General features: G+C 47.2%; 2 protein-coding genes across 10 annotated transcripts in view; one reads left to right on the top strand and one right to left on the bottom strand.

The window, feature by feature from the left end:
- Positions 1 to 27,246, bottom strand: part of LOC147458778 (uncharacterized) — a 372,832-nt gene that overhangs the window by 108,989 nt on the left and 236,597 nt on the right. The window lies entirely within an intron of this gene.
- Positions 8,344 to 18,097, top strand: LOC147458779 (uncharacterized). Its single transcript, XM_086510016.1, has 3 exons — positions 8,344 to 8,360; positions 8,447 to 9,217; positions 17,956 to 18,097. The coding sequence occupies exons 1-3, from the start codon at positions 8,344 to 8,346 to the stop codon at positions 18,095 to 18,097; spliced, it is 930 nt and encodes a 309-aa protein (XP_086366142.1).

Genomic DNA, 27,246 nt, shown 5'->3' with positions numbered 1-27,246 from the left:
AAGAGAGTGATAGCACTTTATTCTTGATCCATTTACCAGTGGCAAAGGAACGCCTGCCAGAATGACTAACTGGACAGCCCTCTGTGGCAAAATCTCTTGTACCATGAATGGCCCTTGCTAGGCTGGGACCAGCTTCTTAGCTTTCTTCAGATACTTAGCTTGATAGAGTAGCACTAGGGAACCCTGCGTTATTTTTGTCTTTCGGAGATGGCGATCATGCCACGCTTTGCGACGAATTTGCTCAGCTTGGAGAGCATGTGAAGCTAACCTCCTGCTTTCTTCTAACATTGAGAGACGAGAGAGGTTTGCTGAAGCAATCCCAACTGTGACACGAACACTTTCCACTCTTGCTGAACCTGAGTTGAACTCATATGGTGCAATTGCTTCTAAGCCAAAAGCTAGCTGGAAGGGGTGTAGTTAGTGGTTCCCTTGAACGAGGTGCGATAAGCCCAAACTGTGCCGAGGATAGCATGAGCCCAAGATGTTGGATGCAGATGACAAGCTTTCTTGAGAAGTGCGATTAGCACTTTGTTAGTGCTTTTAGCCTGCCCATTTGCTCGAGGATAGTAAGAGCAAGATTTGCAATGAAAGATCTTGTAATTCGTGACGAGAGTGGAGATCAAGTCATTGACAAAATGACTACCTCGATCACTGGTGACTTCCAGAGGACACCCAAACCTGCAAAAAATATGTTCATACAAAAATTTTGCGACAGTGGCAGCTGTACAGTCGATGGTAGCCACCACTTCGGCCCATTTTGTTGCATAATCTGTTGCTACCAAGAGATTGCCTGGTTGAGCAGATGGAGTAACTGGACCAACAAAGTCCAAGCCCCATCTCTCAAAGGGCAACCACGCCATAGATACCTGCAGAGGGCGATTTGATTGCTTGCTAGGCTTGGGCGCACATCGCTGGCAGACATCACAAATCTTGACATGAGCAATAGCATCTCTAAATATATAGGGCCACCATAAGCCTGTCTGTAAGATTTTTTGCACCGTGATGTGACCAGGGTAGTGGCCACCTGTAGGACCACTGTGTGCATCCTCTAGAATGTGGTCTACTTCATGAGGGGAGACGCACTTGTGCAGCACACCATCTGTCCCAGATTTGTAGAGCTGTCCGCCAATCAAAGAGAATGGTATAGACTTCAACAAGAGTCTTCATTTTTGAAAGGGAGAAGCATTCTCAGGATATAGGCCAGTAGAAAGAAGATGTAACACATCTCCATACCATTCTGGGGTTGTGTCCAACTTAAAAAGATGACTATCAGGAAAATCATCATGTGATGACGTTAAGCTTTGGGAATGTAAACTCCTGCTGGTTCTGGCTTGTGCTTGCAGATGTGGACGCTTGTTGTTTTGGGAAATCCTTACTATAGTGATCCTTAGCTTCAGGGCAATGTCGGCAAGGAGGGGACCCTTCTAGTAAGGGACATTTGCTCTGATAGTGTCCATATTCCCCGCACCTGTAGCACAAAATTGGCCTATTTGAGGGGCAAAGTGGTCTCGGCCCTTGCTCCATTGGACCGGATGCTGACGTGTAGAAGCTTTGGAGAACTGAAGGAGTACTAGCATGATAAAAGCTGGGGGATGTAAAGTTGTTGTGCATACCTTGCATAGGAGGTGTTGTCAGCAGAGGTGGCATCGAGTTCTGATGGCTATATGGTGACACCATGTTTGATGCACGTGCTAGCCCTTGTTGGAGACAAGGACCTAGACTTTGTTGTATTTGCCGTAATCCCTTGATATAGTAGCAATCCTTGTCTTCATGCCCAGACTTCTCGAAGAAGTGGCAATAAGCCCGAAGGGGACAGTTCTGTGGAGGATGTCCTGGAGAGCGACATGAGCTGCACCATACCATAGCCTTAGTCTCCTGTTGAGACCGAAGCTCTTCTAGCTCTCTCTTGATTTAATCCAAAGCCTCAAGATGTGGGGGTTTCTCCTCGCGAAGAGAGATATTTTTCTCCTCTTGAAGAGCGCGTTGTAGTTTTAGGGCTTCAACTTCTCTACGTAAAGCAGTCAATGGATCAGCAGGACTTTCCGAAAACACAGAGGGGGTCTCTATGTGAGGGGAGTTGTTGAACAGCTTCCTAGCCCCCTCTATCCTAGTAGCAGCTGTGATGAACTCCTCCAAAGTGGCGTCGAGTCGGAGACTCTTTCGGAGTTTTTGTTGAGAAGTTTTGGGAAGCGCCTTCTCCACCCACTTCTTAACCATGAATTCACCGGGTTGCTGAGGAAGCTTGGCAACCAGAGACTTGGTCTTAGTCATAAGCTCTGCAAAAGTCTCCTCTGGCTGGAGCACCATGTTGGCTAACTCATCCAACACCTTCTCCTGGTAGTCACCGGGCCTGAAAGCTGCACAGAACTGTTGCCTTAAGGCTACCCAGGTTGCAAAATGGTTCTCTGCAAACTGGCTGTACCATTTGTCTGCTAAGCCATCCAAGGTGGATGGAAAGAGTACCAAATAAGCATCTTCCCTGTTAAGACCACGACCTCTACAGAGAGATACAAACCTCCTTGCATGGTTGTCAGCATCTTCTGAAGAGAGTCCTTTGAATGTAGGGAACTTGATGTTTACCTTAGCCAAAACGCTAGCCAACGGCTCCATGGCCCCTTTCTGAGCCTGTTGCTCAGTAGCCTGCTGTAGCAGAATAGGAGAGAGCTTTACTGGAGAAGGTGATCTGGAAGATGTGGAACCAGATGAAGGAATGGGTGATATATGTGGAGGTATAGGTGATGAGGTTGATGGACTTCTACTAGGTACCAAAGGTCGTCTTTTGTTATAGTACTTCAAAGGGCTCAGTAGTGCGCTTTGACGCTCGACTGACCGCCTTGTATGTGTCATGCAGTGACCACCAATCCAACCAACCTTTGGGCAAGAAAACCTTGAACTGGCTGAAGAGTGGTCTAGACTCTACTAGGTCAGGCTAGTGACTAGACCAGGGTGGACCAGGGACGAGGAGGACTAGACGAGGGTCGAGGAGGACTAGACCAGGACGAGGGCTGGTTGGACCATGGCGAGAGATGACTAGGGCTGGTTGGACCAGAGCGAGAGATGACTAGGGTGAAGGAGGACTAGACCAGTTGGACCAGGTGAGAGGAGAACAGTGCAAGACAAGGGAGGCGAAGCTAGGCAAGGTAGGCAAAGCTAGATAGACCCAACTAGCTTCAAGATTTGTACCTCATAGAGTGAGATTTCAGTTGAGGTCCCACCGTGATCCCCAAAATGAGAGCACCTGTAGCGCGGATAATGTGTCGTGCTCTCTATAGTGGGTGGTCCTCAGTGCAATGTGCGTGACAATCTCACTCAAAAAGACTGAAAAGAAGGGAAACAATAGACAACAACTGAGCTCATAGAGACACAACAGCAACAACAGTAGACCATAACAAATGACTTGACTATCTCAAAGAACTGATACAAACTCTGGCGTGGCAGCACACTCAGCTCCAGCCCAGGACTTTCAGGTACAATGGGGTGTCGAGGCTCAGATGTGCAGGGATGGTGAATCAGTGCTCTGTGTATAGACTCACTCTAAACGACTACGTGAAGATCCCGATGACCAAACCACTACTACTCATATATACAACCATAAAGAGCCACCAACGGCTCACAAATGACAACACCTAAGTCTATCTCCACTGAGTGGTGGTGGTGACCTGGCCACGATGTCCACTAGACCACCGTATCCCTGCCACGTGTCACTGCCCAACGAGTCAGTCCAGCGTGAATCGACCAACCAAAGACCAACTGTAAAGTCCAAACTGTACTAACTGTCCTGTAAAGTGACACTGTAGCCTGCTACAGAAGCAGCAACTTGCAAAGTAGCATATTACTAAAGAGGAGTTCCCACCAACTTATGGGACCCCGTTAAAGACATTAAAACCAAGCAGGACACACACTTAGAAGAATGCACACCCTAGCTGACGACGTGGCAACTGATGACATGGCAGGCCTGTACGGATTTTTGGATTTTGCCCTGACATGCTGACGTTGATTTTTGCGTTTTATGTTGACCGCTGACGTGGTAGATTGTACGGATTCCACAGTTTGCGCTGATAGCTTTTGGGCAAGATGCTTTTCGGGACCAGATGCTTTTGAGTTTGATGCTTTTCATGTAACTGTTTTTCATGGGCCAAGGGCCTTTAAATATGTGCAGAGGGCGCATTCTTTGTAGCGCTTCAGTACAAAGGTGCAAAGGTGGAGTACCGGCATTGTACCGAGTTCAAGTAATATAAAGAATTACTGAAAGGGGCGCGAAGGTTTGGGGCCGGTGCTGTCTTGGGGTGGGATTCCGTCTCGTGTTGTCTATCTCTTTTAGTCCAATTGTTATTGAAGTGTTAAAACTCTGTTCCCTTTTGTGAAGCTCCTCTTCACTGTCGATGAAACTACTTCATCAAGGGTGAAGCCACTCTTCACAGTAGGAAGTAGCGAGATGCCCTTTGCTCTGCTCTGAAACCTTCGAAGAATGCTTTTAGGCCTTGGTCTTGAGCTTGAGGAGGCTTCGGGTTGTGCAATGCCAAATTTTTATGTAATGAATAAAGAAAAGGCGTCGAGTAGGAGTAGCAACGTGGGGAACAAGACTTAAGATTCCAAATGGAGGACCATGGGAAACGAACCTTGAGTTTTCAAGTTGAAAAATGAAAAAAAAAGAACAATAACTGCATGCAGGCCTCTTGTGTCATGTAGCCAAAGACGAGGAGTCTCAGGGAGGTGATAACGACCTGGGCATTGGGCAGGGAGCATGGGTGGCGGGTAGGAGGTAGCGATGAGTATGGCAGGGAGCACGCCGCATGGGTCGTGTGAGCTGCACACAGGGCAGGTGGACCCGTCATTGACTCTTCAGCGGCGACAGATGCTGTGGTCGCCAATAGATGCTGAGCTGGAGTGGCCGAGTTTGCAGGTGACGACCGGCTAGACAAGGGTTAGCAAGTGGACAAGCGATGGATAGTTGTAGAGGTGAAGCGCCCACGAGCCTCCTTGGAATCAAAAGATTTCAAAAATGGTGGTTCCCACACAAGAGATACACATCTAAATTAGGAGAACTATTTTAATGGCTCTAATTTCCTCCAAATTTAGAGTTTAAGTAGGCTACTGCAATCTGAAAGCACAGAGATTTCAAACACCCAATTGAAGGATAAATTCTTGAGCGAACTTTGCACCTGGAAGTTCTATGAAAAGGTGTCGTGAAGTGTTTTGCACACACATAAATTTTACTAGCCAAGTGGCTCAAATGTGAGAAATTTTACAATGAAGTAGGCTGAAAACGGGCATAAAAATTGAATAATTGCACACACAACCAATGCTAAATGCGAGATCCCCTTCACCTAATCGCCAAAGGGTAGTGGAGCATGCTCTTGCCCAAATGGCGATTAGGGATTGGGATTATTAAGCTAATGCAATAGAGATTGGAAAGTGCTATATAGAAAAATGCTAATCACTAACACACAAAGGCATAACAACAATCCTAGCTAGCACACCGTGGCTCTGATACCACTTGATGGGAATGGATCCGGCTAGCTATGGTGGATGAAAGAGAAACATCATGCACAGAAGTGAGTGTGTGTTGGCTAGATTATCACTCAAGCGAATCAGGTTCCAAGATCAATTAACTTGGACTCATAAACACGATCTTGAGTTAATGCTAAGCAATCACAAGCTCACTATAAACAAGAGAGATGTAATGAAAAATAAACTTGTGTTTATTCACTCATGAAATGAGCTTAAAGTAGCTCTACAGCCTTGCACCACAGCATGTCAGATAATTCCTTCTCTTCGCTCCTTGACTCATATTCTAGGACAAAGCTCACACTTTACAGGCTAGATCACGAGATGGGAGGAGGAAAAAGCCACAATGGTGGCCGGTAGTGCCATCTAGGCGCACCTTGAACCATGGTGAAGAAAGGCTCTAGGCACCATAGTTGCAAAAAAGCCTATCGGCACTCATACATGCGGTCGGAGCTGCCCTGAAGTCTCTCAAACTTACCCCTGAGTGTGCACGTATTAGCTCCGGCCATTAGCTCCGGCCAAATGTCTCGAATTGTCTCTGCCGATGGAACAGGACGAGCCTCGAAGATGCAAAAGCAGCTGGCCCGCCAAATGAACGAGAGTGTCAGGATGCAGATGAGCTCCCAACACCACCGTCTGTCACTGCGTCACTAATGGGGGATGAGCTCTGTGGCAAGCTGTAAGTGTAGGTCGACCCTCCTGGATAACTACCATCCTGCTGGTGGAAGCCAGCTCAAAGTGGAGTGCTAAGCCCGTGAGAGTGGACCAAGCTGCAATACCCCAAGTGTGTCGGGCTGTAGAGAGGGCTGGCATCAGCCGGAGAACCCAAAGCCAAAACTGTTGTGCCATGGGGCAGTCCCACAAACAATGTCGCTAACTCTCCACAGGATGGCCACAGGTTGCACATGCTGCCAAAAAGCCACTATGTATTAACCAACTCCCAACTGGTGTAGACATGTGTGCTACCAGCCATTGAAACATAGTAACTCTCCTCGGATGGCTACTGTCCCACAGCCGCTCCCAAAAAGCTGACAAGAAATCAGCTGTGAGATCGTCCTCCTGCTAGTGAAGTGTTGCAGTTGGGTGAGCCTCTCTCTGTGATGTCAGTATATGTCTCCCCAAACGAGCTGTGTACTGAAAAAAGGGAGTCCCTGGGTGATTGGCTGAAGAGAAAGAATCCTGCCAACCACTCTCTTGGGTCCACTGCAACCTAACCAGAGGGCGGCTAAAACAGGCCCGAAGCCGCCAGTGTCGTGACTGAAGATCTGCTGGGTCAGGATCTATGACACAAGTCCTACCACAGATGCCCACAACTCTAATCCTCTGAAAACAGCACTCTGCAACTTGTGGCGCCTCTTCTGAGATTCTATGAAGCCGGCCCTCCCCCTGAATCTTGAAAAACATGGGGGCCACTGTCTCCGAGCAAGCCCTAAGGGCAATGAGGACCTCCAAGCGCGTGAAGGCCCCCATCCATCTGGAGGCTGCGGCCTCTAAAGGGGTGTGCTACTCAACTGGGATAGCCTTTATAATATCTTGACTCTCTCTCTCTCTCTCTCTCTCACACACACACACACACACACACACACACACACACACACACACCTCCTTCTCTGCTTGCAGGCTTGTCATGCCATGATTGTCCTCCGCTATCATCCTCCATATCCCCGACACCCAACAAGTGGTATCAGACCCCAGGCATGCAGGAGCTCCATGGCGTCTACAGGCGGCATATCAAAACGCAAGCCATTTTGGTGGCGTAGACAAGAAGGCAACGCAAGAAGGCGTTCTAAAACACAAGCAGTTTCGGTGGTGAAGAAGGTGCAGAGCCGCCATCAATTTCTAGGAGCGTGGTTTGTTTTCCTAGGTGTCCAGCCCTTAAACAGGAGCTTGCTGATAGAGTAAGCAGTGGACTAGAGGAAGGCGAATTTCAGCCCTCGGTAATAGATGAAATCAAGGAACAGGTAAGGATGATCACAGAGGAAGAGAAACTGAGTGTGGCAAAGGCATCTTCATGGACGGAGATGATAACAAGGACACAGAAAAAGGCAGACGAAGCCGAAAAATGGATTGAGATCGCCAAGAAGGGGAAAGGTCAAGAAACTCCCTGTACACCGGCGCTTATCAACATGACCCTCGAAGAGGAACAAAGAAGGCGGATGTGAGCTCTGCATGTAAGAGTGACCGGTCTCAAGGACATAAACAATGTGGAGAAAGAGGTCACAAGCCTTATATCCATGATGGGGATGGAGAAGCATTTGCACACAAAGGCATGGAGGGTAGGTAAGAAAAGTGATGGCACGGGAGACTCTTCAAAGGGGAGAGCTCTCATACTACGCGTCCCCTCGTTGGAAGACAAGAAGGAATTCTTGAGGAAGAGGCCTACTCTCAAAAAGACAGGTATTTTCCTCGGGGATGACCTGACTCTCTCACAGCTCGCACATATGAGAGAGGTAATGCCAGAGATTACAGCGGCAAGGGAGAAGGGAAAGATAGCCTTCTACAGAGATGGACGGGTGGTGATTTTAGAGCGGCGCACTGCATGACGGTGCGAGACCTATGGGACCACACTGAAGATGGCTACCTGGAATTGTAATGGGTCTATGAGGTTGGACGTGGATGCATTTGAGGACAGTTTCAAAGACAAGGACATTGTTTTCTTCTCAGAGACTCATCAGGCCCCTGGACAGGTGATGCCACATGTGGTGGGATACAGATGGGAGACAGCTCACAGGACAAATGCGAGATCTGAGCATGGGAGTAGAGGCTCAGGAGGAGTAGCAGTGCTATTCAGAGATGAACTACAACCATTACTGCATATCGTACGAAGAGATGATCATGCTAGATATATGTGGGTGAGACTGAGAGCTGACACAGGTCAATTCCTATATATAGCCATATGTTACTTTCCTCCGAGTACATCAGTGTATGCTGCATCCAGAGGGCAGTCGCCTTTCTCTATACTAGATGATGACATATGGGAGTTTTCTAGGGATGGTGATATCATTCTCCTAGGGGACTTCAATGCCCGAACGGGCAACTCGCAGACAGTCTTCTATGATACTTCAGATGAGATGCTTAGAGAGCTGGATGTGAGTGAATTGGGACTTGATAGATGCTCAGATGACAGAGAGCAAACGGAGTATGGGAGATACCTCATGGAAATGACAACTACACATGGATTAGCCATACTTAATGGCTTACAACGATTTCCTGGGGCAGCCAGTTTCACATGCTTTCCACACAGACATGGGGCCAGTACAGTGGATTATGTTATGACACAACCGAGCTTTGTCCCCTGCATTCAGGATTTCACAGTGGGAGTCAGGCCAATGGGCATAGTAGTAGATCATGCTCTCTTGACACTGTCCGTTAAATTTCAGTATAGGACAACCCAGACATCAGGAGGCAGGTCACACACCCGCTATACGTTTACTCCAGAGACTAATTTCGTTTATACAGAGGAGATCTGGGACCGTCTATTGGAAGGCACAACTGGCACAAATGGTACAGGCCTCTCAGTGGAGGAGTGCATCACTCTACTGACTGAGACACTGCATGGGGCTGCATCAGTGGCATACCCACACACTCAGCCGGGCAAGAGACGACATTCTGAGAGCATGCCCCAGGATAGTTGGTATGATAAGGAGTGCAAAAAGATGAGAGCCCAGCTTCAGAGGGATCTTCTTTTGGGAGTCATCACTTACAGACAGTCTCGGATTGCTTTCCGATGCCTTGTGCGACGGAAGAAGCGAGCTTACCTAGCTCAGATGGAGCAAGACTTATATCAGATGTTTTTGAGTAGGGACTCAAGAGAGGCATGGCGACTCTTCCATGAGCACTCCCCTCCCCCAGTGATTACTTCACTTGATGTGTGGGGCCAATATGCGACATCATTATATACGGTTCCTAGACAGGAATCCCTTCCAGACCCTACCAAGCCTTGCCCAGCTACGAGCACTTTCTTTACATCTGAGATGGTACAAAGGGCCATCGACAAGATGAGGACCGGGAAGGCATATGATCATGACGATCTAGTAGCGGAGCACTTTATACATGCCAGGGGTATGCTGATGAGGTTCTCGCAGTGTTGCTCAATCGTGCCATGCGTGAGGGATTACCTGAGACTTGGAGGTTGTCTAATATTGTGCCCATCTTCAAGGCTTGTGACCCTACAAAGCCTGGGAACTACGCACTATTATGGTTGGACACACATTGGCACGGTTGTATGCATCTATTTTGGAGCAAAACTTGAGTAATTGGGCAAAGGGCGAGGGTGTACGAGCAAAGGGTCAGGCCGGCTTCAAGAGGGGTTTCTCCACTCTTGATCATATTTTGACACTCAGGGCCATCATTGAGGAGGGCAGAGCACATGGGAGACGGATCTATTGTAGCTTTGTGGATTTTCGCAAAGCATTTGACACGGTACCAAGAGCTTGATTGATGCGCAGACTACAGGAGATGGGGGTGCCCATAGAGGTGATTTGGGGGATTATGGCTTTGTACAGATCAGTGATGGGACATGTACGCACTCTGGAAGGGGTATCTGATTTAGTTCACTCTACTATTGGAGTGAAACAGGACTGCCCATTGTCTCCTACTCTATTTGGTATGTATGTTGATGAGGTGTCTGATTACATTGACAGAGAGGGTGACAGGGGTGTCCAGCTGGCAGGGACGTGAATCCCATTGTTGCTATATGCTGATGATATTGTGCTGATATCTGACTCACCAGAAGGTATGCAACCACATTTGGATGCACTACGCAGTTTTGCAGAGGATAGTGGATTGTGTGTAAATCTAGGTAAAACCAAGGTTATGGTGTTTAACACCACACTGCAATGGGTCAGGAGATCAGTACCTACTTTCAAATATGGTCAGGAGATTGTGGAGTATACAGATGCATACACTTACCTGGGGGTAGTCTTTATTGGGCCGAGATTTTCCTTGAGAACAGCAACAGAGACTAGACTAACTAGAGCTGGTGCGGCTCTGGGAGGAATGGAGAGGATGTGTTCGCAGGCTTAGTTCTAGGAACCTAGGACAAAGTTATGGCTCTTTGATACTTTGGTTGCCTCTACTATGTTATATGGGGTGCAGGGTTGGGGTCCTTCTGTAGGCCAGGATGGTTGGAGGCGTATGGAGAAGCCGTTGGTATCTATGATCTCTCGGTTGATTAGAGCCAAGGCTTCCGTACCGCATGATATCATTCGAGCGGAATTCGCTGCCCCCCCCTATGGAGATTGAGGCGCTTACCAAATCAGTCTCCTTTGTACACAATCTGTGGGATACTAGTAGAGACAGATATGCCAAGGTGGCTCTAGACTCCTCCAGACAATTAGCTCTTAGTGAGGATACATAATGCTGGTATGCACAAATGGCGTCATGGTTTCAGACACATGGTTTCACCATCGATAGGTTGCCTCCTTTTCAATACTCTCCACAAGCACCCTTGAGGTCTCTGACACGGGTAGAGATTAATAAAATCATTCGTCAGGATCTGATCCAGCTGGACACGAGGAGGACATGGATAGAGCCAATACAGGAGTTGGACACAAAGATGGCTTGCTATAGCGAGCATCTTCTCCACCTCACGGGGGAGGGGTTTGTGATTCAACCTAGCTATATGGACACACATCTTTCTCATGGTTTGCGTTGTGCCATTGGCCAGATACACACGTCCTCACATCAGCTCGAGATTGAGACTGGCAGACTCAGAGGGACACCAACAGATAGCAGGATATGCCGCTTATGCCATCTAGAGCCAGAGACAGAGGTACATTACTTATGTCATCGCACAGTGTACTATGAGATACGAGGCCGTTTTCATTGTGTATTCAGAGGAGGTTTCGGGCCTCTAGCTAAGGTCATGAGGTATGAGGATCAGAGATGTCTTGGGCTATATCTACTTGACTTACACAGACATAGAGAAACTTTACTGGGGAGAGCTGAAGAGAGACAACCCCAGAGACAGATCACAGATTTCTTCACACTAGATATTGTTCACCCAGAAGAACAGACAGAGGAGCAGCCAACAGTGGAGAGGTCTGCCCACTCTACTGGCATTCTCATAGACCGAGCATTGGAGCTAGGGAGATCTAGACGACCCCGATGGAGAAGCGGAGCTACACAGTATCGAAGGAGGCTACAGCAAAGGATTCGAGCCATACTTTCTCGTCGTCCAGAGTGCAGATGAAGATGGATCTCTACTTCCCTCCCATATTGTCTACACATTGTACTGCTTAGTTCACACATTTCACGCTTTCACCCTCCACACATATCAGCTTAGTTTAGGATTCCACAGTATTTATATTTGGTTATCCTAGTTTAATTTATTTTGTTAATCTGACTTTGTATCAGATACACCGCATTGTAACTTTCTGGTCTCATAGGTCACTTTGGCCTTTTGAAGACGTTAATATAACAATTCATTTCTCTCTCTCTCTCTCTCTCTCTCTCTCTCTCTCTCTCTCTCGTTTACCTCGTTCTCTGCTGCGCGCTCATCACGCCATGGTTGTCCTCTGCTATCATCCTCCATAGCCCCGACACCTAACAATGCAAAGGGGAGAGAGAGATGCGTGATAGCAAATCGTCGCGCTACATGAGACAAAGGAGAAGGCACGCTTTCTATTAAAGCTTTGATCACAACACCCACTACTCATACACACATTGTAGTCACTTATGAAGCCAAAAATCAATCTCCCCCTCTCAAAATGGGCGCTCCATCAAGGATGAGGCTTCTGGAGAGTGTGTGGGGCTTGTCGGTTGCTCTCCTACTACAATGTGTCCAGTTTGCCTCTTTTGAGTTAAATTCCTAGTACCCATCGACTTATAAAGTGTAGCGAGGGGCCTTAATGGCTTTGAATTGAGCCTAGACACCCTTTTACTCTCGGATTCTATTGCCGACTGGCCCAACCATCTTGTGGCAACTTGTCCTTCCGGAGTGCGGGTGAAACTCTTGGCCATCGATCATTTCACATTGGCCACACAATAGCTCGTCATTTGTGACTTCAACAAGAGGGTCCCAAAAATCAAATAAAAATCAAGGGAAAGAAACCAACAACTAAGGTTAGTGGTTGCCACAGCCTCATGACATACCCCCCTCTTGAATTCGCAAACGTCCTCGATTGCATGCCAAATATACATGCCATAGATGATTTAGTGTGATTAGCACCCTTTTATCATCACATTTATCCGCAAAAAAAGTTCATGAAACATAAATACAAACGACTTAATGAGACCTTCATACTTTTGTTATTTCATCTACGATAGAAGTGAGCATAATACCTTTAGCATTTGCAGAACAATGTCCACTTTTATTGCATTGAATCCCTATGTACATTTGATGTGCTAGCGGTGAAAACAACAATTCACGATGGTGATAATCAACATTCCTTTGCTGCTTTGCCTGAGTCTTCTCCAAGGCAAGCTTGATACATTTCATCCATATTCTCAACATAACGATCTTCTTCAAAAATGTTCTTTATGTGCAAAAATGGAAGGAACCTTTTTGCCACCCTCAATAATCTCAAAAGGTGCCTTGCTTGTTGACGAATGCACCGTATTGCTGTATGCATACTTAAGCATAGGTAGATATTGTTCCCACTTGCCCTTATTATATGACACATAGCATCTCAGTAGATCTAAGACAGTAGAATTAGCCTCTTCCGACTGCCCATCATTTTGTGGATGAAATGAGGATGAAAACTTGAGCGTGGTGCACATGTTTTCAAACAAGCTTCTCCAAAACAGGCTTGTCATACGAGGATCACGATCTAGTCAGATGTTATCTTCTTTTGGACAAGAATAAAATGGGCCTGCTTGTTGAACCTGCAAATAATTGTCCATATACCATCATTCCCTGTCAGCGTTCTTGGAAGATCAAAGATAAAATCCATAGCAATGCTTTCCATGGTTTATCTGGTATAGACAGTGGTTGTAATAACCCTGCTGCTGCCTTTTGCATGTCAAACTTGACCTTTGGCAAATCATGTCGCGAGACAGAGACCACGTGCCAACAGAAAAGCACAGACTCAATAGACTTTTAGCACATCAATAACAACTGAATTGAAAGAGATACACAACACGAGACAGAGAGTGGCGGAATCAACAACCCTTTTCTGCTTTCTTTGAGTCTTCTCAAAGGCAAGCTTGATCTTCTTATACATTTCATCCATATTCTCAACATAACAATCTGCTTCGAAAATTTTGTCCTTTGTGTGCAAAAATGGGAGGAACCTTTTTGCCACCCTCAACAATCTTAAAAAGTGCCTTGCCTATTGACGAATGTATCGTATTGTTGTATGCATACTCAATCATAGGTAGATAATGTTCCCACTTGCCCTTATTATCTGACACATAGCATCTCAGTAGATCTAAGTCAGTAGAATTAGCCTCTTCCGACTTGGGCAGTTTGTGGATGAAATGAGGATGAAAACTTGAGCGTGGTGCCCATGTTTTCAAACAAGCTTCTCCAAAATAGGCTCTCATACGAGGATCATAATCTGGTCAGATTTTATCTCCTTCCTGACAGGAATAAAAATGGGTGTGCTTGCTGAACCTGCAAATAATTGTCCATATACCATCATTCCCTGTTGGCGTTCTTGGAAGATCAAAGATAAAATCCATAGCAATGCTTTCCCATGGCTTATCTGGTATAGGAAGTGGTTGTAATAACCCTGGTTCCTTTTACATGTTAAACCTTAACTTTGGCAAATCATGTCACGGGACGGACACCACATGCCAACAGAAAAGCACAGACTAAATAGACTTTTAGCACTTCAATAACAACTGAAGTGAAAGAGATAGACAACACGAGATGGAGAGTGGCGGAATCAGTAGCCCTTTTCTGCTTTGCCTGAGTCTTCTACAAGGCAAGCTTGATCTTCTTATACATTACATCCATATTCCAACATAAAGATCTGCTTCAAAAATTCGTCCTTTGTGTGCAAAAATGGGAGAAACCTTTTTACCACCCTCAACAATCTCAAAAGGTGCCTTGCCTGTTGACGAATGCACCGCATTGTTATATGCATACTCAAGCATAGGTAGATATTGTTTCCACTTGCCCATCAAGTTGTGGATGAAAACTTGAGTGTGTTGTCTCTGTTTTCAAAAAAGCTTATCCAAAACAGGCTCGTCATGCGAGGATCATGATCTGGTCAGATTTTATCTCCTTCTTGACATGAATAAAATAGACCTGCTTGTTGAACCTGCAAATAATTGTCCATACACCATCATTCCCTGTCGGCGTTCTTGGAAGATCAAAGATAAAATCCATAGCAATGCTTTCCCATGGTTTATTTGGTATAGGCAATGGTTGTAATAACCCTGGTGCCTTTTGCCTGTCAAACTTGACCTTTTGACAAATCATCTCACGGGACGGGCACCACAAAAGCTTGGTCAATCGCCTCAAAAGCATGACCACATAGCTAGCTTATGTAAACAGTGCAATACCAGAGGAGGACAAAATCGCGGTTCCTCTAGCAGCCTTACCACCTAGCTTTGACCAGATCGTGACCATCATTGAGGAGAAAGATCCAACATCAGATTTTCAAGATGTCATCAACTCTGTAATGTCCAAGGAGAAGAAGCAAGGGAGGAATGCTTCTTTAGGTGGAGGAGCTTTTGCAGTTAGCTCTAGCAGCAAAACTTGTTTCAAGTGTGGCAAAGAAGAGCACATAGCAAAGGATAGTCTATCATCGAAGACTTGCAGCATTTGTGGGAGGAAGGGTCACCTTCCTTCCAAGTGTTTCAAAAGGGACAAAGGTAGCACCAACAAAAATCGAAGGCCCAAAGTGTATTTGACAGAAGAAGACAAGGATGAAGATGAAGGAGAAGGTGGCAATAGCCTTTGGTCTACGAGGACATTCTCTAGCTTTTTCTTGCCTTTCCCCTTCAGTTGTATTTGTTTGGAGATAGCTTGGACTAGCTTGGTCTCATTTTTATACATCTGTTCGAGGGGAGGTGTTTGAGTATCTCTTGGATTAGAGATAGTTTGTCTCCTAGATTGGAGTGTGCCAAAGTGGTCAGTTTCTTCAATTTCTTCCTAGTCCAAACTTCAAGGGGAGAATTGTGAAGTGTGAGCTTTGTCTTAGAATATGAGTCAAGGAGAGAAGAGAAGGAGTTATCCCACATGCTGTGGTGCAAGGCTGTAGAGCTACTTAAAGCTCATTTCATGAATGAATAAACACAAGTCTATTTTGCATTACATCTCTCTTGTTTATGGTGAGCTTGTGATGGCTTAGCAACACTCAAGATCGTGTTTATAAGTCCAAGTTAATTGATCTTGGAACCTAATTCGCTTGAGTGATAATCTAGCCAACACATTGACTTGGGAGCACGATCTTTCTCTTTCATCGACCATAGCTAGCCTGATCCATTCCCATCATAGCCCTGTACATATTGTTTCTCACAGGGAGACTCTCCCCATGTTTTTGTTGTATCCCTCTCTCTCAGAGGTGGTTTGTAGCCTTCGGGCAATTATAATTAACTAATGGAAGGATCTCTTTTCTTGCAAAAAAAAAAAGATCCGAACCAAGAATCTCACAGTACTCCAAGAAAAAGTTGGTGTTGGTGGATCAATGGTGGGTGTATTGAGCCCAAGGGGGCTTGAAGTTGTAGGTAGCCATGGCTACACGAAGAGAGAGAGAGAGAGAGAGAGAGAGAGAGAGAGAGAGAGAGAGAGAGAGAGAGAGAGACTTGCAATACTCAATATACAAAATGTACAACAATACATTTAGCATAGAATAGGATATGTACATCAAAGCTTTTACTTATAAGGCTGAAAAGCTATTTGGCTTAGCCTTTGACTTATATAAAGACACACAAAGATATAGCATAATATCTTGCTACACAAGCAATTATCCTTCACATAGGCATTTAGGACTAAGGGTTGTTGCACACACAACCGAATGCCACTTATCCTAGGCAAAGAGCTAAAGATGCTATCACATGGATTTACACATGGAATCTCCCCCACAAGCGCTGACTGGACTAGGGGCAGTACACACCTTGTGTCGGTGCATAGGCCAAATACCATACGCACAAAGTCACATAGACTAGAGATCTAATAATCTGGCGCTCTAATCAAAGAGCTTATTTGAGAGAAGAGACAAGAAGATTAAGAGAGATATTTCTAGAATCCCAAACACATTAATCCACTCTATTTGATCCTCGACTAATTAGGAAGGTAGTGGCTCGAGATCTTGACTCATGAACATGCCCACACTAGTTAATTAGGCACTAATTAAAAACTGAGGAGTGGTTAGACTCAGTCGCACCCTAACCTACACTCTGATACCACTTGTTGGGATCGATGGTGGGTGCATTGAGCTCAAGGGGGCTTGAAGTTGTAGGTAGCCAAAGAGAGAGAGAGAGAGAGAGAGAGAGAGAGAGAGAGAGAGAGAGAGAGAGAGAGAGAGAGAGAGAGACACTTAATACTCAATATAAAATGAAAGGAACTTGCTGCTCGCTGTGCTTCACCCGCTTCCAGCCCCCTCGCGCTACCCACCCCATAGCCCTCGCGTTGCCCTGCTATCTCCCCTCACCCCTCGCGTTTGCCTCCTCCCCCCCCCGCCTCTCTACCCACTGCCCCACGCCGACTCCTCCCCGATCCCGCGGCCTTTATCCGCCATTATCCTTTGTTTCCACATCGCACCCTCCCTCCCCCACCTTGGTTCTGCTAGGCTGATTTTTTGTCAGCACCATCGATGTGCTCGGTCCAACAGAGGGCCATTTGTCGCCGACGTCACTTTGCCCCTTCTCCACAACAGTAGACACTGATGGAGGCTCATGCTCCACCTCAGAGGGACTCTCAAGAAGCCCCCTCGCCCTACCCTACAAAGCCCACACCATCTGACTTGCTATTTCGTCAATAGAGCAAGTGAGCCTCGTAGCAGAGGTGGAATGCCTTCAGGCGACTTTCGTCATCTGCAAGATTCTCGGCACCAGACCCAGCAGAGAAAAGGTGCGTGATCTTCTCCAGGCCCGCCTTCGCACACAGCTGGGCAAGATCTTGGATATTCAGTTCCTCGGACGGGGATAATATTAGATAGAGTTCAAGACCTCCGAGATGGAGTCCAAAGTCATTGCGATGAGCCCCCTGGCCATCTGAGCACTTCGAGCCCACTTTCGACAGTGGAGGCATGGTTTTGATCCAGCTACAGATGTTTTGGTAGAGGAGGCAGACCTTCCCATCTCTGTTTGCTTTCTCAGTTTGAGGAGGGAGCTACTCTTGTCCACGATAGGCTCAGAGATTGGGACTGTCCTGGAGACACCTCGCACGACAGCCTCTGTAGCTGCCAAGGCGGCCGACATCCCCTCACTACGTATTCTGGTTCGGGATACCCACACTCTCCCGAAGGTCATCCTACTACCTCGGGCGAGTGGAGGTTGGTTCTGACAGAGCGTGGAGTATTTGGGCATCCTGAACCAGTGTTTCATTTGCAGACAGATGGGCCATTTGGCAAAGGCCTGTCCTCGCAAGAGACCTCGACCGGCAGTGCATGCGCAACCTCCCAAGGCTGAGCACGCCCAACAGCCAAATACACACGACGCACACGCTGGTACCTCAACTGAGACTAGTGATTAGACAACTGACGGTTGGCAGCAGGTGCCTGGCCATCGCAGACAGGGGCAAGCTCGTCCGATTGCTCCCTCTGGTGGCGGACCTTCTGCAACTCAGCAGCACTGGGTTTCGGTTGGGAACTGTTTTGACCCCCTTCAGCAGGACCCGCCTGAGGAGGCCCTGTCCACTTCAGTTCCTCCACCTCCACCTCCTCCTCCCTCAGACACTGCTGCTCCGCCTCCCCCGCCTTCTCTGTCCCCCCCCCTCCTCCACCTCTGCCTTTCGTCTCTTCTCTCTCCCCGATGGGGCCCACAGTCTCTCTCTCGACCCCTCCTTTCCTCCTCAAACGAAGGGGACTGGACACGTGTCTTCCGCGAGGCGATCTCTTGTTAGTGCTTTCGCCGAGCCCTATGGCTCGAGAGGACAATCCCACCTGAGGCCACATTTTTTGGTGCAGACTTCTTCTTTTGCAGTAGTCCTAGAGGTTTAACTAGATTTGACATTCGCACACGCTGGGACTTCTTCGACTACAGCTTCACACGGTTCCTGGGTGACTCTTCTCCTGACTTGGAGGACGCTTGCTTTCGAGTCCACGTCCTCTTTCTTGCAGCTAGAGGCATTGAGGCTTTGGACACAACGGTGGGTTTCTCCTTTCCGCTTTGCTTTATGGATTCCACAGTGGACCCAACACACAGTTCTTGATTGGCTCTAGATTTAGGCTACTGAGTTCTCACACCATACAGGGGACTTAGGGATGATAGATCTGGTGCACACACTTTGGCCTCTTGCCAAGTTCAACGTGACGCCTCCGGATGCAACAGGTTGCAGGCACATTGTGGTGCACTTGTTTGCTGACACTCAGAGCCCTCCTTGTTATGTATTTCTACATGAGGATTCTTGGACAGAGGATGTAGCCCTTCAGGCTGCACACTCGACTTGGGCTTGGGTGAGACAGTCACTCCTTTCGACGCCTGTCTAGAGGTCGTTCTGATGTAGATTACTTCCCATCCAAACCGGCCTCAAATATAGCGAGGTTGGCTGCTCTGGCAGCATCTGCTTTTTCTTACTGACTCCATGAGGATCATCTCATGGAATGTGCAGGGATTAGGAGGGTCCAAGTTTCAGTGTCAGAGGGGTCGGCTACGTGAGGAGCTTCAGAGATGCCTTGTGGCTGGTGAGATTGACATTCTTATGCTTCAGGAGCATCATCTTTGTGAGAGCCGCATTAGACGGTGTGGTTACATTTTGCATGGTCGCTATGAGACGTTTTGGTCAGCTGCATATATACCCCTCCGTGGGGGCATCCAAGGAGGGGTATGTATGACTATTGTGAATTCTTTGCAGCAGGCCATTGTGGGAAGAGGAATTATTGTGCCAGGCAGGGTTCAGCGGATCACTATGCAGGTTCAGGGTTGCCTCATGGGATTCTTGAACAACTATGTGCCAATGGCGCGAAGGCTTTTGCTCTCATATAGATGAGTCTCTACCGCAGGCAGAGCAATGGTGCGTTGGGGGTGACTTCAACATGTTGGAGGACCCCTCTGACAGGATTGGAGGTAGCCACACTATTGTGCATGGAGTTGAGTTGGCAGCTTGGGAGAGGTTATGTATGACTTTGCGGGTTTCAGATGTGTGGCAACATTCTAGCTTTGTGAGGCCACCAGACAGCCTGGCCTTCTCTGACAGGATTGGAGGTAGCCACACTATTGTGCATGGAGTTGAGTTGGCAGCTTGGGAGAGGTTATGTATGACTTTGTGGGTTTCAGATGCGTGGCAACATTCTAGCTTTGTGAGGCCACCAGACAGCCTGGCCTTCTCTGACAAGATTGGAGGTAGCCACACTATTGTGCATGGAGTTGAGTTGGCAGCTTGGGAGAGGTTATGTATGACTTTGCGGGTTTCAGATGTGTGGCAACATTCTAGCTTTGTGAGGCCACCAGACAGCCTGGCCTTCTCTCGTTCGGACCACAGAGTGGGAGGAGTAAATCTATCTTAGATAGATCGCTTCTGTAGCGCAGATAGTGTGTCGTGCTCTTTACAGTGGGTGCTCCTCAATGCAATGTGCGTGACATCTCACTCAAAACAGAATGAAAACACAAGAAACAATAGATAGCAGCTAATCAACACAGACACACTGTAGCAGACCATAACATATGTACTCGACTATCTCAAAGAATCGATACAGACTCTGGCATGGCAGCACACTCAGCTCCAGCCCAGAACTCACGGGTACAATGTGGATGTCGAGGCTCAAATGTGAAGGGATGGTGAAGACGTGCTGTGTATAGACTCGCTACTCTAGACGACGACAATGGACCATATATGAAGAAGATGATAATCATAACCCAACACCTACTCCTCATATGTCCAACCATAAAGAGCCACCAACGGCTCATAAATGTCAGCCATCTAAGTCCCCAAACTGAGTGGTGGTGACCTGGCCACGATGTCCACTAGACCACCGTCCGTATCCCTGCCACGTGTCACTGTCCAGCCCAGAGAGTCCATCCAGTGTGAACTAGACCAGACCAATTGTACTAACTGTGTGTCCTGTGAAAGTGACACTGTAGCCCTGCTATAGGTTGCTTGCCACAAAACCACTCACCGTCTCTATGAGAGAACCACTGAAACTGCTAAAAGACTGAACTGCAATAATAAATGACTATTGTACCGCCATGGTGAAAAGACTGTCAATCATCATCGCAGAGAAAGAGTAGTCGCTACAACTGCACCCGAAGGATCAGTCTTCGGAGGTGGAGCCATCAAATCAATGGTGGAACTTCGTTGCTGGACTAGAGGATGCTGGGCTCTGCTGTCCATAACCTGGCCGCCAGAGAAAGGAGCTGCCAGTTGCTGCAGGACAGAGGGTAACACCTGTTCGGTAGTGTACTGAGGACGATGAGTGACACAACCATGGCGGTATGCACCAGCAACACCGTCACAGTAAGGAACGCTATGCATGTGGGACAATGGCGATAACTGAAACCCCTGAGGATACTGTTGACGGTAGTATTGAACTGGAGGCTGTTGTAGAGTCCCATAAAGTGCTGAGAAGGACCTGCACTATGCAATGGTGACCCAGATCCAGTCCATCCAAACCCCACGTCAACCTGAGCCTGAGCCTGAGCCTGAGCCTGAGTAGACCTATCTCCATGTAGAAGCATTTCCCTTGTACTTGTGCTTTAAGGTCTTCAATGATGTCTGACTTTATTTTCAAAGCTTGTTGTAGAGCAAAAATCGTAGCATCCCGATCCGAGATGGCACTTTCGGCCACCTTCAGAGATCCCTCCATAGCTGCGTATATGGCAGAGTGGCGCTGGTGTGTGGAAGCTAACTGTTCCGCTCCAAGCTCTATGGTGGCGATAGCAATCCTGGAGTCTTGTGATACTTTCTCCGAAAGGTGTAACAGAGAAGTAGAGTTAGCCACCCCTAAAGATGATACTGGAGGACTCCCGAGTGGCACAGGGGGCTCGCTAGGAGTAGGTACTACCGGTGGAGTAGGAGCTGAGATGGTGGTTGCAGGTGGAGTTAGTGATATATTGGCATCAGTATGGGTGACTATTGGGGAAGAAGGTATAGGAATCTCCGAGGGAGAAGCCGCCGATTTGTCATGAAGTTTGGAAGTAGACAGTGGCCCAGTAGAGAGAGGGGTGGAAGACAGAGAGCGCCGCGGAAGATGTGTCACCTTAGTCTGTTGGCTCTCAGATATTGGCAAAGAGAGTAGAGACTCTGCTGTATCTTTTGCCACCTTTGCTTTGATCTTCTTTTTCTTCGTGATTTTAGGATCAGCATAAATGTTTAAGGATTTCCTTTTCCCTTGCACACTTCGTGTATCCTCATCTACTTCGTCTGATGTAACATGTATATTTATGACCCACATGAAGAGAGGGGCTGCGAAACATTTGAAGCTGAGCTGCACAGACCTCACCTAGGTCCAAAACCTTTTGGCCCTAGACTGTAACGATGAAAAAAGAATTTGGTGAAATCCACAGGGTTGGGCATGGAGCAAACAGTAAAGGCCGTCCCAATGGGATAATGTAGTGGGCAGTTCACATTTTCCTTTATCTTCTTTGGAATCTCTAGCTAGAAAGTAGTATCTAAAGATTGCCAGGAGCTGTTTGTTTCTTTTGTAATCCGGGTGATCCGTACTGAGCATTTCCTCACATGCCTGAATGGTGGCCTCCTTAGAAAGCTGAGAGAAGGTTTGGGTAGCAGGCTTCACAGATCGAAAGGTGGTCATACCCATAGCATGGCCTAACCTTGTAGCAGTGAGCTTGTGGCCCCTGACCTTGGGAAAGTTCTTCAGAAGATCATGTATCATCTCAACAGGAATAGTGGTTGGCAGATCGTCGGCCAGTGCTGGGAGACCCATAGTCTGTAGCTGGTCCTTGGAGAGGATTTTGCTGAGAGATGGTCGAGGCGGCTGTAGATAAACAACCAAGGAGAATAGTGTGCGACTTTTAGATGTAGCCGGCCTACTGATCTCATGATGGATGATTTCATGATTGCATTTCTTTTTACTTGCTGTTTTCACATTTGTTTCTTTGGACGCGTCCTATTCAGAGACAGTTTCTAAATCCGACTCCGAGGTTGGGGAGTCTTTGTAACTTTCATCGCTGGCATCATTGGAAGTGAAGTCATCCAGATCCTAGCCACTAGTTTCTGAGTCATCCTTCTCTTCAACAGAACTCAGTGACTGAGGTGGTGGCTTCTTTATTAAGCCTGCTTTTCTGGAGAGTTTGCTACTACCCGCCATGGAAATTACAAAACTTCTGACACTAACTGATGTATATAGACCACACCCTGCTGACTGACTGAGATTCTGACTGAGGTTGTTCCGATGCACAGCCAGAAGAACGTTAGACACTCAAAAGCTAGTCCACAATTGAATACATATCCACACTGCATACATGTGATAACTTTTCAATTACTGCGTACTGCTTTCACCCTGTATGTATATATATGTGGTTATCAACGGAAGGAGCAAAAGCGGAAGAAGCCAAACTACTGAAAGAAGCCGAAGAGGACAAGCGGTCGAATTGGGTAGAACGGCGATAGATGTGCGGGATTAGGGTTGCTTGGAGGGAAAGCGAACGAATAAAGAAGGCCAATTAAAAAAGGTCGAGTTGGTTTTTGACGACCCCGATACAGCCGAGTTTGTTAAGGGGAGGAGTAGCGCGAATTGGTGAGGGGACCAGCTGGGTAGAGGGCGTTGGGAGAGGGGGGACGTCTTGGGGAAGAGGAGAAAAGGATCGAATTGGGGAGGAACGAATTGGGAGAGAGGGGGCGAGTTGGTCAGGGGGAGGGGGACGAATTGGGAGAGAGGGAAAAGGGGCGAGTTGGGTTTTGGGGGGGGGGGGGGGGGGGGGGTGGATGGCAGGGGGCGAATTGGGAGAGGGGAAAAATTGGGAGAGGGGACGAATTGGGGAAGAGGGGAAAAGGGGCGAGTTGGGAGAGGGGACGAATTGGGAGAGAGGAGGAGTGGGCGAGTTGGGAGATAGAGAGGGCCCTCTGCATGAATTCGTCGCACGTTCTTCTATCAGAGAGAAAAAATCCCACTTTTGGCATCCATAACGATCAAAGCCTCTCACTGTGCAAAAGCATGGACAACATACGTCCTCGGCATCACAGGCTCGTTCAGGCTCATTGCAGTACTAACAAAGAGCAACATGGCTTATACTGATAAGTTGCAGAGCACAAGAAAGCATTGACCTGGAGTTGGGATCCATTAGGAGACTGCAACTATAGCCGCCTTGAAATAAGTAGAGGTCAAGTTTGTCTTTAAGCAACTATAGCCGCCCCGAAATAAGTAGAGGTCAAATTTGCCTTAAAGACAACAAAAGATGTGTTTCAAAACACCAAGGCCAAGGGCACAGGGTAGGGGGCTGGGGCAGTAGAGAGGGCAAGGGCAGACACTAGAGACAGACAACTCCATGCTACAGAGAGAAGCGTGGGAACTTAGAGAAACTATCACAGAACAGACTAGGTGAGGAGTTCAACTTGAGAACAGACCCAGGTGAGGAGTTCAACTTGAGAGACCCCAGTATGAACGTCAAACAAGACTGATGATAGAAATGTGGTTCACACTTAGAGAAAGAATGATTGGACTTTAAGAAGTTCGAGACAAGTACCCCAATTATAGAGTGGAGAAAGGATACCTTAGGAGGAAATGTGGAAACTTCTACAGGCATAGCAGAGACTGAGAGTGTTGCAGAGACAGTAACAGAACACCCGTTCTGGTGGGAAGGTACTGGGGAGAAGAGAGATGGGAGATTTAGAACCTATTAGGCATAACAATTACAGGTGGTGAAATGGCTGCAGACTGTTTACTGAGATGTTTACTCAGAGGGATGATAGCACTTGATTCTGGAGCCATTTACCAGCGGCAAGGGAACACCATCCAAAGTTACTAATTGGATTGCTCCTTGTGGCAAAATTTCTTGTACCATGAATGGACCTTGCCAAGCTGGGACCAACTTCTTTGCTTTTTTCTGATATCTAGCTTGATACAGTAGCACCAATGATCCTTGGATAATGTTTGGCTTTCTGAGATGGCGATCGTGCCACACCTTGCGACGAAGCCTCTACTTCAATAGCCTGAGAAGCCAAACTGCGGCTTTATTCCAATAAGGCGAGACAAGAAACAGAGGCAGACCCCAAACCCCCGTTGGTACGGAGACTGCCTACACGAGGAGATCCTGAGTTGAATTCAAAGGGTGCTATTGCTTCCAAACCGAATGCTAATTGAAATGGGGTGTGGTTGGTCGTGGCTTTGAAAGAAGTGCGGTAAGCCCAAAGAGTGACGTGGATAGCTTGAGCCAAAGACGTCCGATGTAGATGACATGCTTTCCTCAGAAGTGCTATCAGAAACTTATTGGTGCTTTTGGCCTACCCATTTGCTCTAGGGTAATAGGAACAAGACTTATGGTGGAAAATCTTGTAGTTGGCGAGCAAAGTTGAAATCATTTCATTAACGAAGTGACTGCCCCTATCACTGGTGATCTCCAAGGGACATCCAAACCTGCACAAAATATTTTCATATAGAAACTTGGCTACAGTATTGCCAGTGCAATCAGTTGTTGCCAGTACCTCTGCCCACTTGGTTGCATAATCTGTAGCCACCAGCAGATACTTTCGGTTACTTGGTTGGGCTAGGGAGCAATTGGACCCACAAAATCTATACCCCATCTCTCAAAAGGGAGCCATGCCATAGAGACCTGCAGAGAACGGTTGGACTGCTTGCTTGGTTTAGATCCACAATGTTGACACACATCACATACTTTCACATAGGCAATTGCATCTCGGAAAACGTAGGGCCACCATAGACCACGCTGTAGAATCTTCTGGGCGGTGATGTGACCAAGGTAATGGCCACCAGTGGGACCACTGTAGGCATCCTCCAGAATATTCTCAACTTCATGAGGGGAGACACACCGTCTCAGAACACCATCTGGTCCGGATTTGTAGAGCTTGCCCCCAATTAGAGTGAATGGGCTCGACTTTAAAAGCAATCTTCTCTTTTGCAGTAGAGACGCATTATCAGGGTATAGGCCAATAGATAGCAAATGCGGTACATCACCGTACCATTCTGGAGTGGTATCCACCTTAAAGAGACTACTATTTGGAAAGTCATCTGCAACCCCTGGTGCTTCTTCACCTGTGTGAATGCGAGAGAGGTGGTCAGCAAGGACATGATGTTTGCCGGGCCTGAGTACCACTTCGAAGTCAAACTCTCGAAATAAGAGTAGCCATCGCTATACCGGACTTGCAACTTGCGGCTTATTAAGCAAATAGCACAGGGCATGATGATCAGTAATAACTGTGAAATGGACTCCCAATAAATAATGGCGAAATTTTTGTAAAGCATACACAATGGCCAAACCTTCCCTCTCTGTGGTGCCTTAGTTGCGCTCTGCCTTGGTGAGTAGGCGACTTGCATAGTGAACATGGCGATCCACATTGTACTCCTTACTAGGTTGAGTTAGCACAACACTCACAGCCAGTTGACTGGCATCAGTATGCACATGAAAGGGAAGAGAGAAATCGGGAGCCACTAGAACAGGCGCTTTAGTGAGGCGTTTTTTGAGGTATGCAAAAGCTTCAGCCTCTGCATTGGACCATTGAAAGGGGACAGTAGCACTAGTGAGTCGGGTCAGAGATTGAGCCACCTGTGCATAAATGCGTATAAACCTGCGATGATAGCCTGTGTGGCCTACAAAGCTCTGCACACCTTTTGGGTTGATGGGAGGCGGTAACTTCAAGATTGCCACGATCTTCTCTGGGTCAGGCGCTAAAACCTTTAGCAGACACCACATGGCCTAGAAGTGTGCCCTCAGTGACCAAAAAATGAAATTTATTAGGATTGAGCTTTAGGCGTGCCGCTTTGCACTTGATGAAGACAGCAGAGAGCTCAGCGAGGTGCTCTTCTAAATTTTCCACTGGGGTTGAACATTGAGCATCTGAGAAGGTCGAAAAATCGTCCATGAAGATAAGAAGATGATCCGTAAGTAAAGGACAAAATATAGAATATACTGCTCGGTTGAATGAAGATGGAGCGTTTTTCAACCCAAACGACATTCTAGTGTAAATAAAAATATCCTAGGGAGTCACAAAAGCCGTTTTAATCTGGTCACCTGGATGGATGCCCAACTGATTGTATCCACTGAACCCATCCATAAAACTGTACAAAACATGCCCTGCTACATCTTCTAGCACACGCTCAGTAAAAGGTGTGGGAAAACCATCTGGGACAGTTACCTTGTTTAGAGCGCGGTAATCTATGCACACACGGATTTTATTGGACTGCTTCTTAGGCGCTATCACCATGGGTGATAACCACTCAGAGTGCTCCACAAGTACAATGATCCCTGCCTCTGCATACTTTGGGTTGAGCTTGTAAACTCGGCCTCTGACAGGCTTAACCCCTTCAATCAGAGGGATAGTATGGACACCCAATTCTGGTGGGATCCCTTCCAAATCCTTGTAGGACCAAACAAAAACATCTTTAAAAGAGTGTATAAAAGAGACTACCTGATCGAGTAACGTGGGATGCTCCCATAACCAAGCTGCTAAGAGGACGTGCTGAGGGTTGTTAGGGTCCCCTAAGTTGACTTCTTTGACCGGGTCAGGAGGTGTAGCTGGAGAGGGTGCTTCGGAAGATGAAAAGTAAACTG

The sequence above is a fragment of the Adiantum capillus-veneris genome, chromosome 4 (genome assembly GCF_014529385.1).
Source record: "Adiantum capillus-veneris isolate H3 chromosome 4, ASM1452938v2, whole genome shotgun sequence".
Taxonomy (NCBI): Eukaryota; Viridiplantae; Streptophyta; class Polypodiopsida; order Polypodiales; family Pteridaceae; genus Adiantum; species Adiantum capillus-veneris.
The sequence above is the reverse complement of the archived record's forward strand: the minus strand, read 5'-3'. Positions and strand labels throughout refer to the sequence as shown.

What these genes read in the sequence shown, in the direction of transcription:
- LOC147458779 (XM_086510016.1), top strand. An exon ending in GGAGTCATCACTTACAGACA is followed by an intron (nt 9,218 to 17,955) that starts GTCTCGGATTGC and finishes TTTCATTTGCAG; the next exon opens with ACAGATGGGCCATTTGGCAA.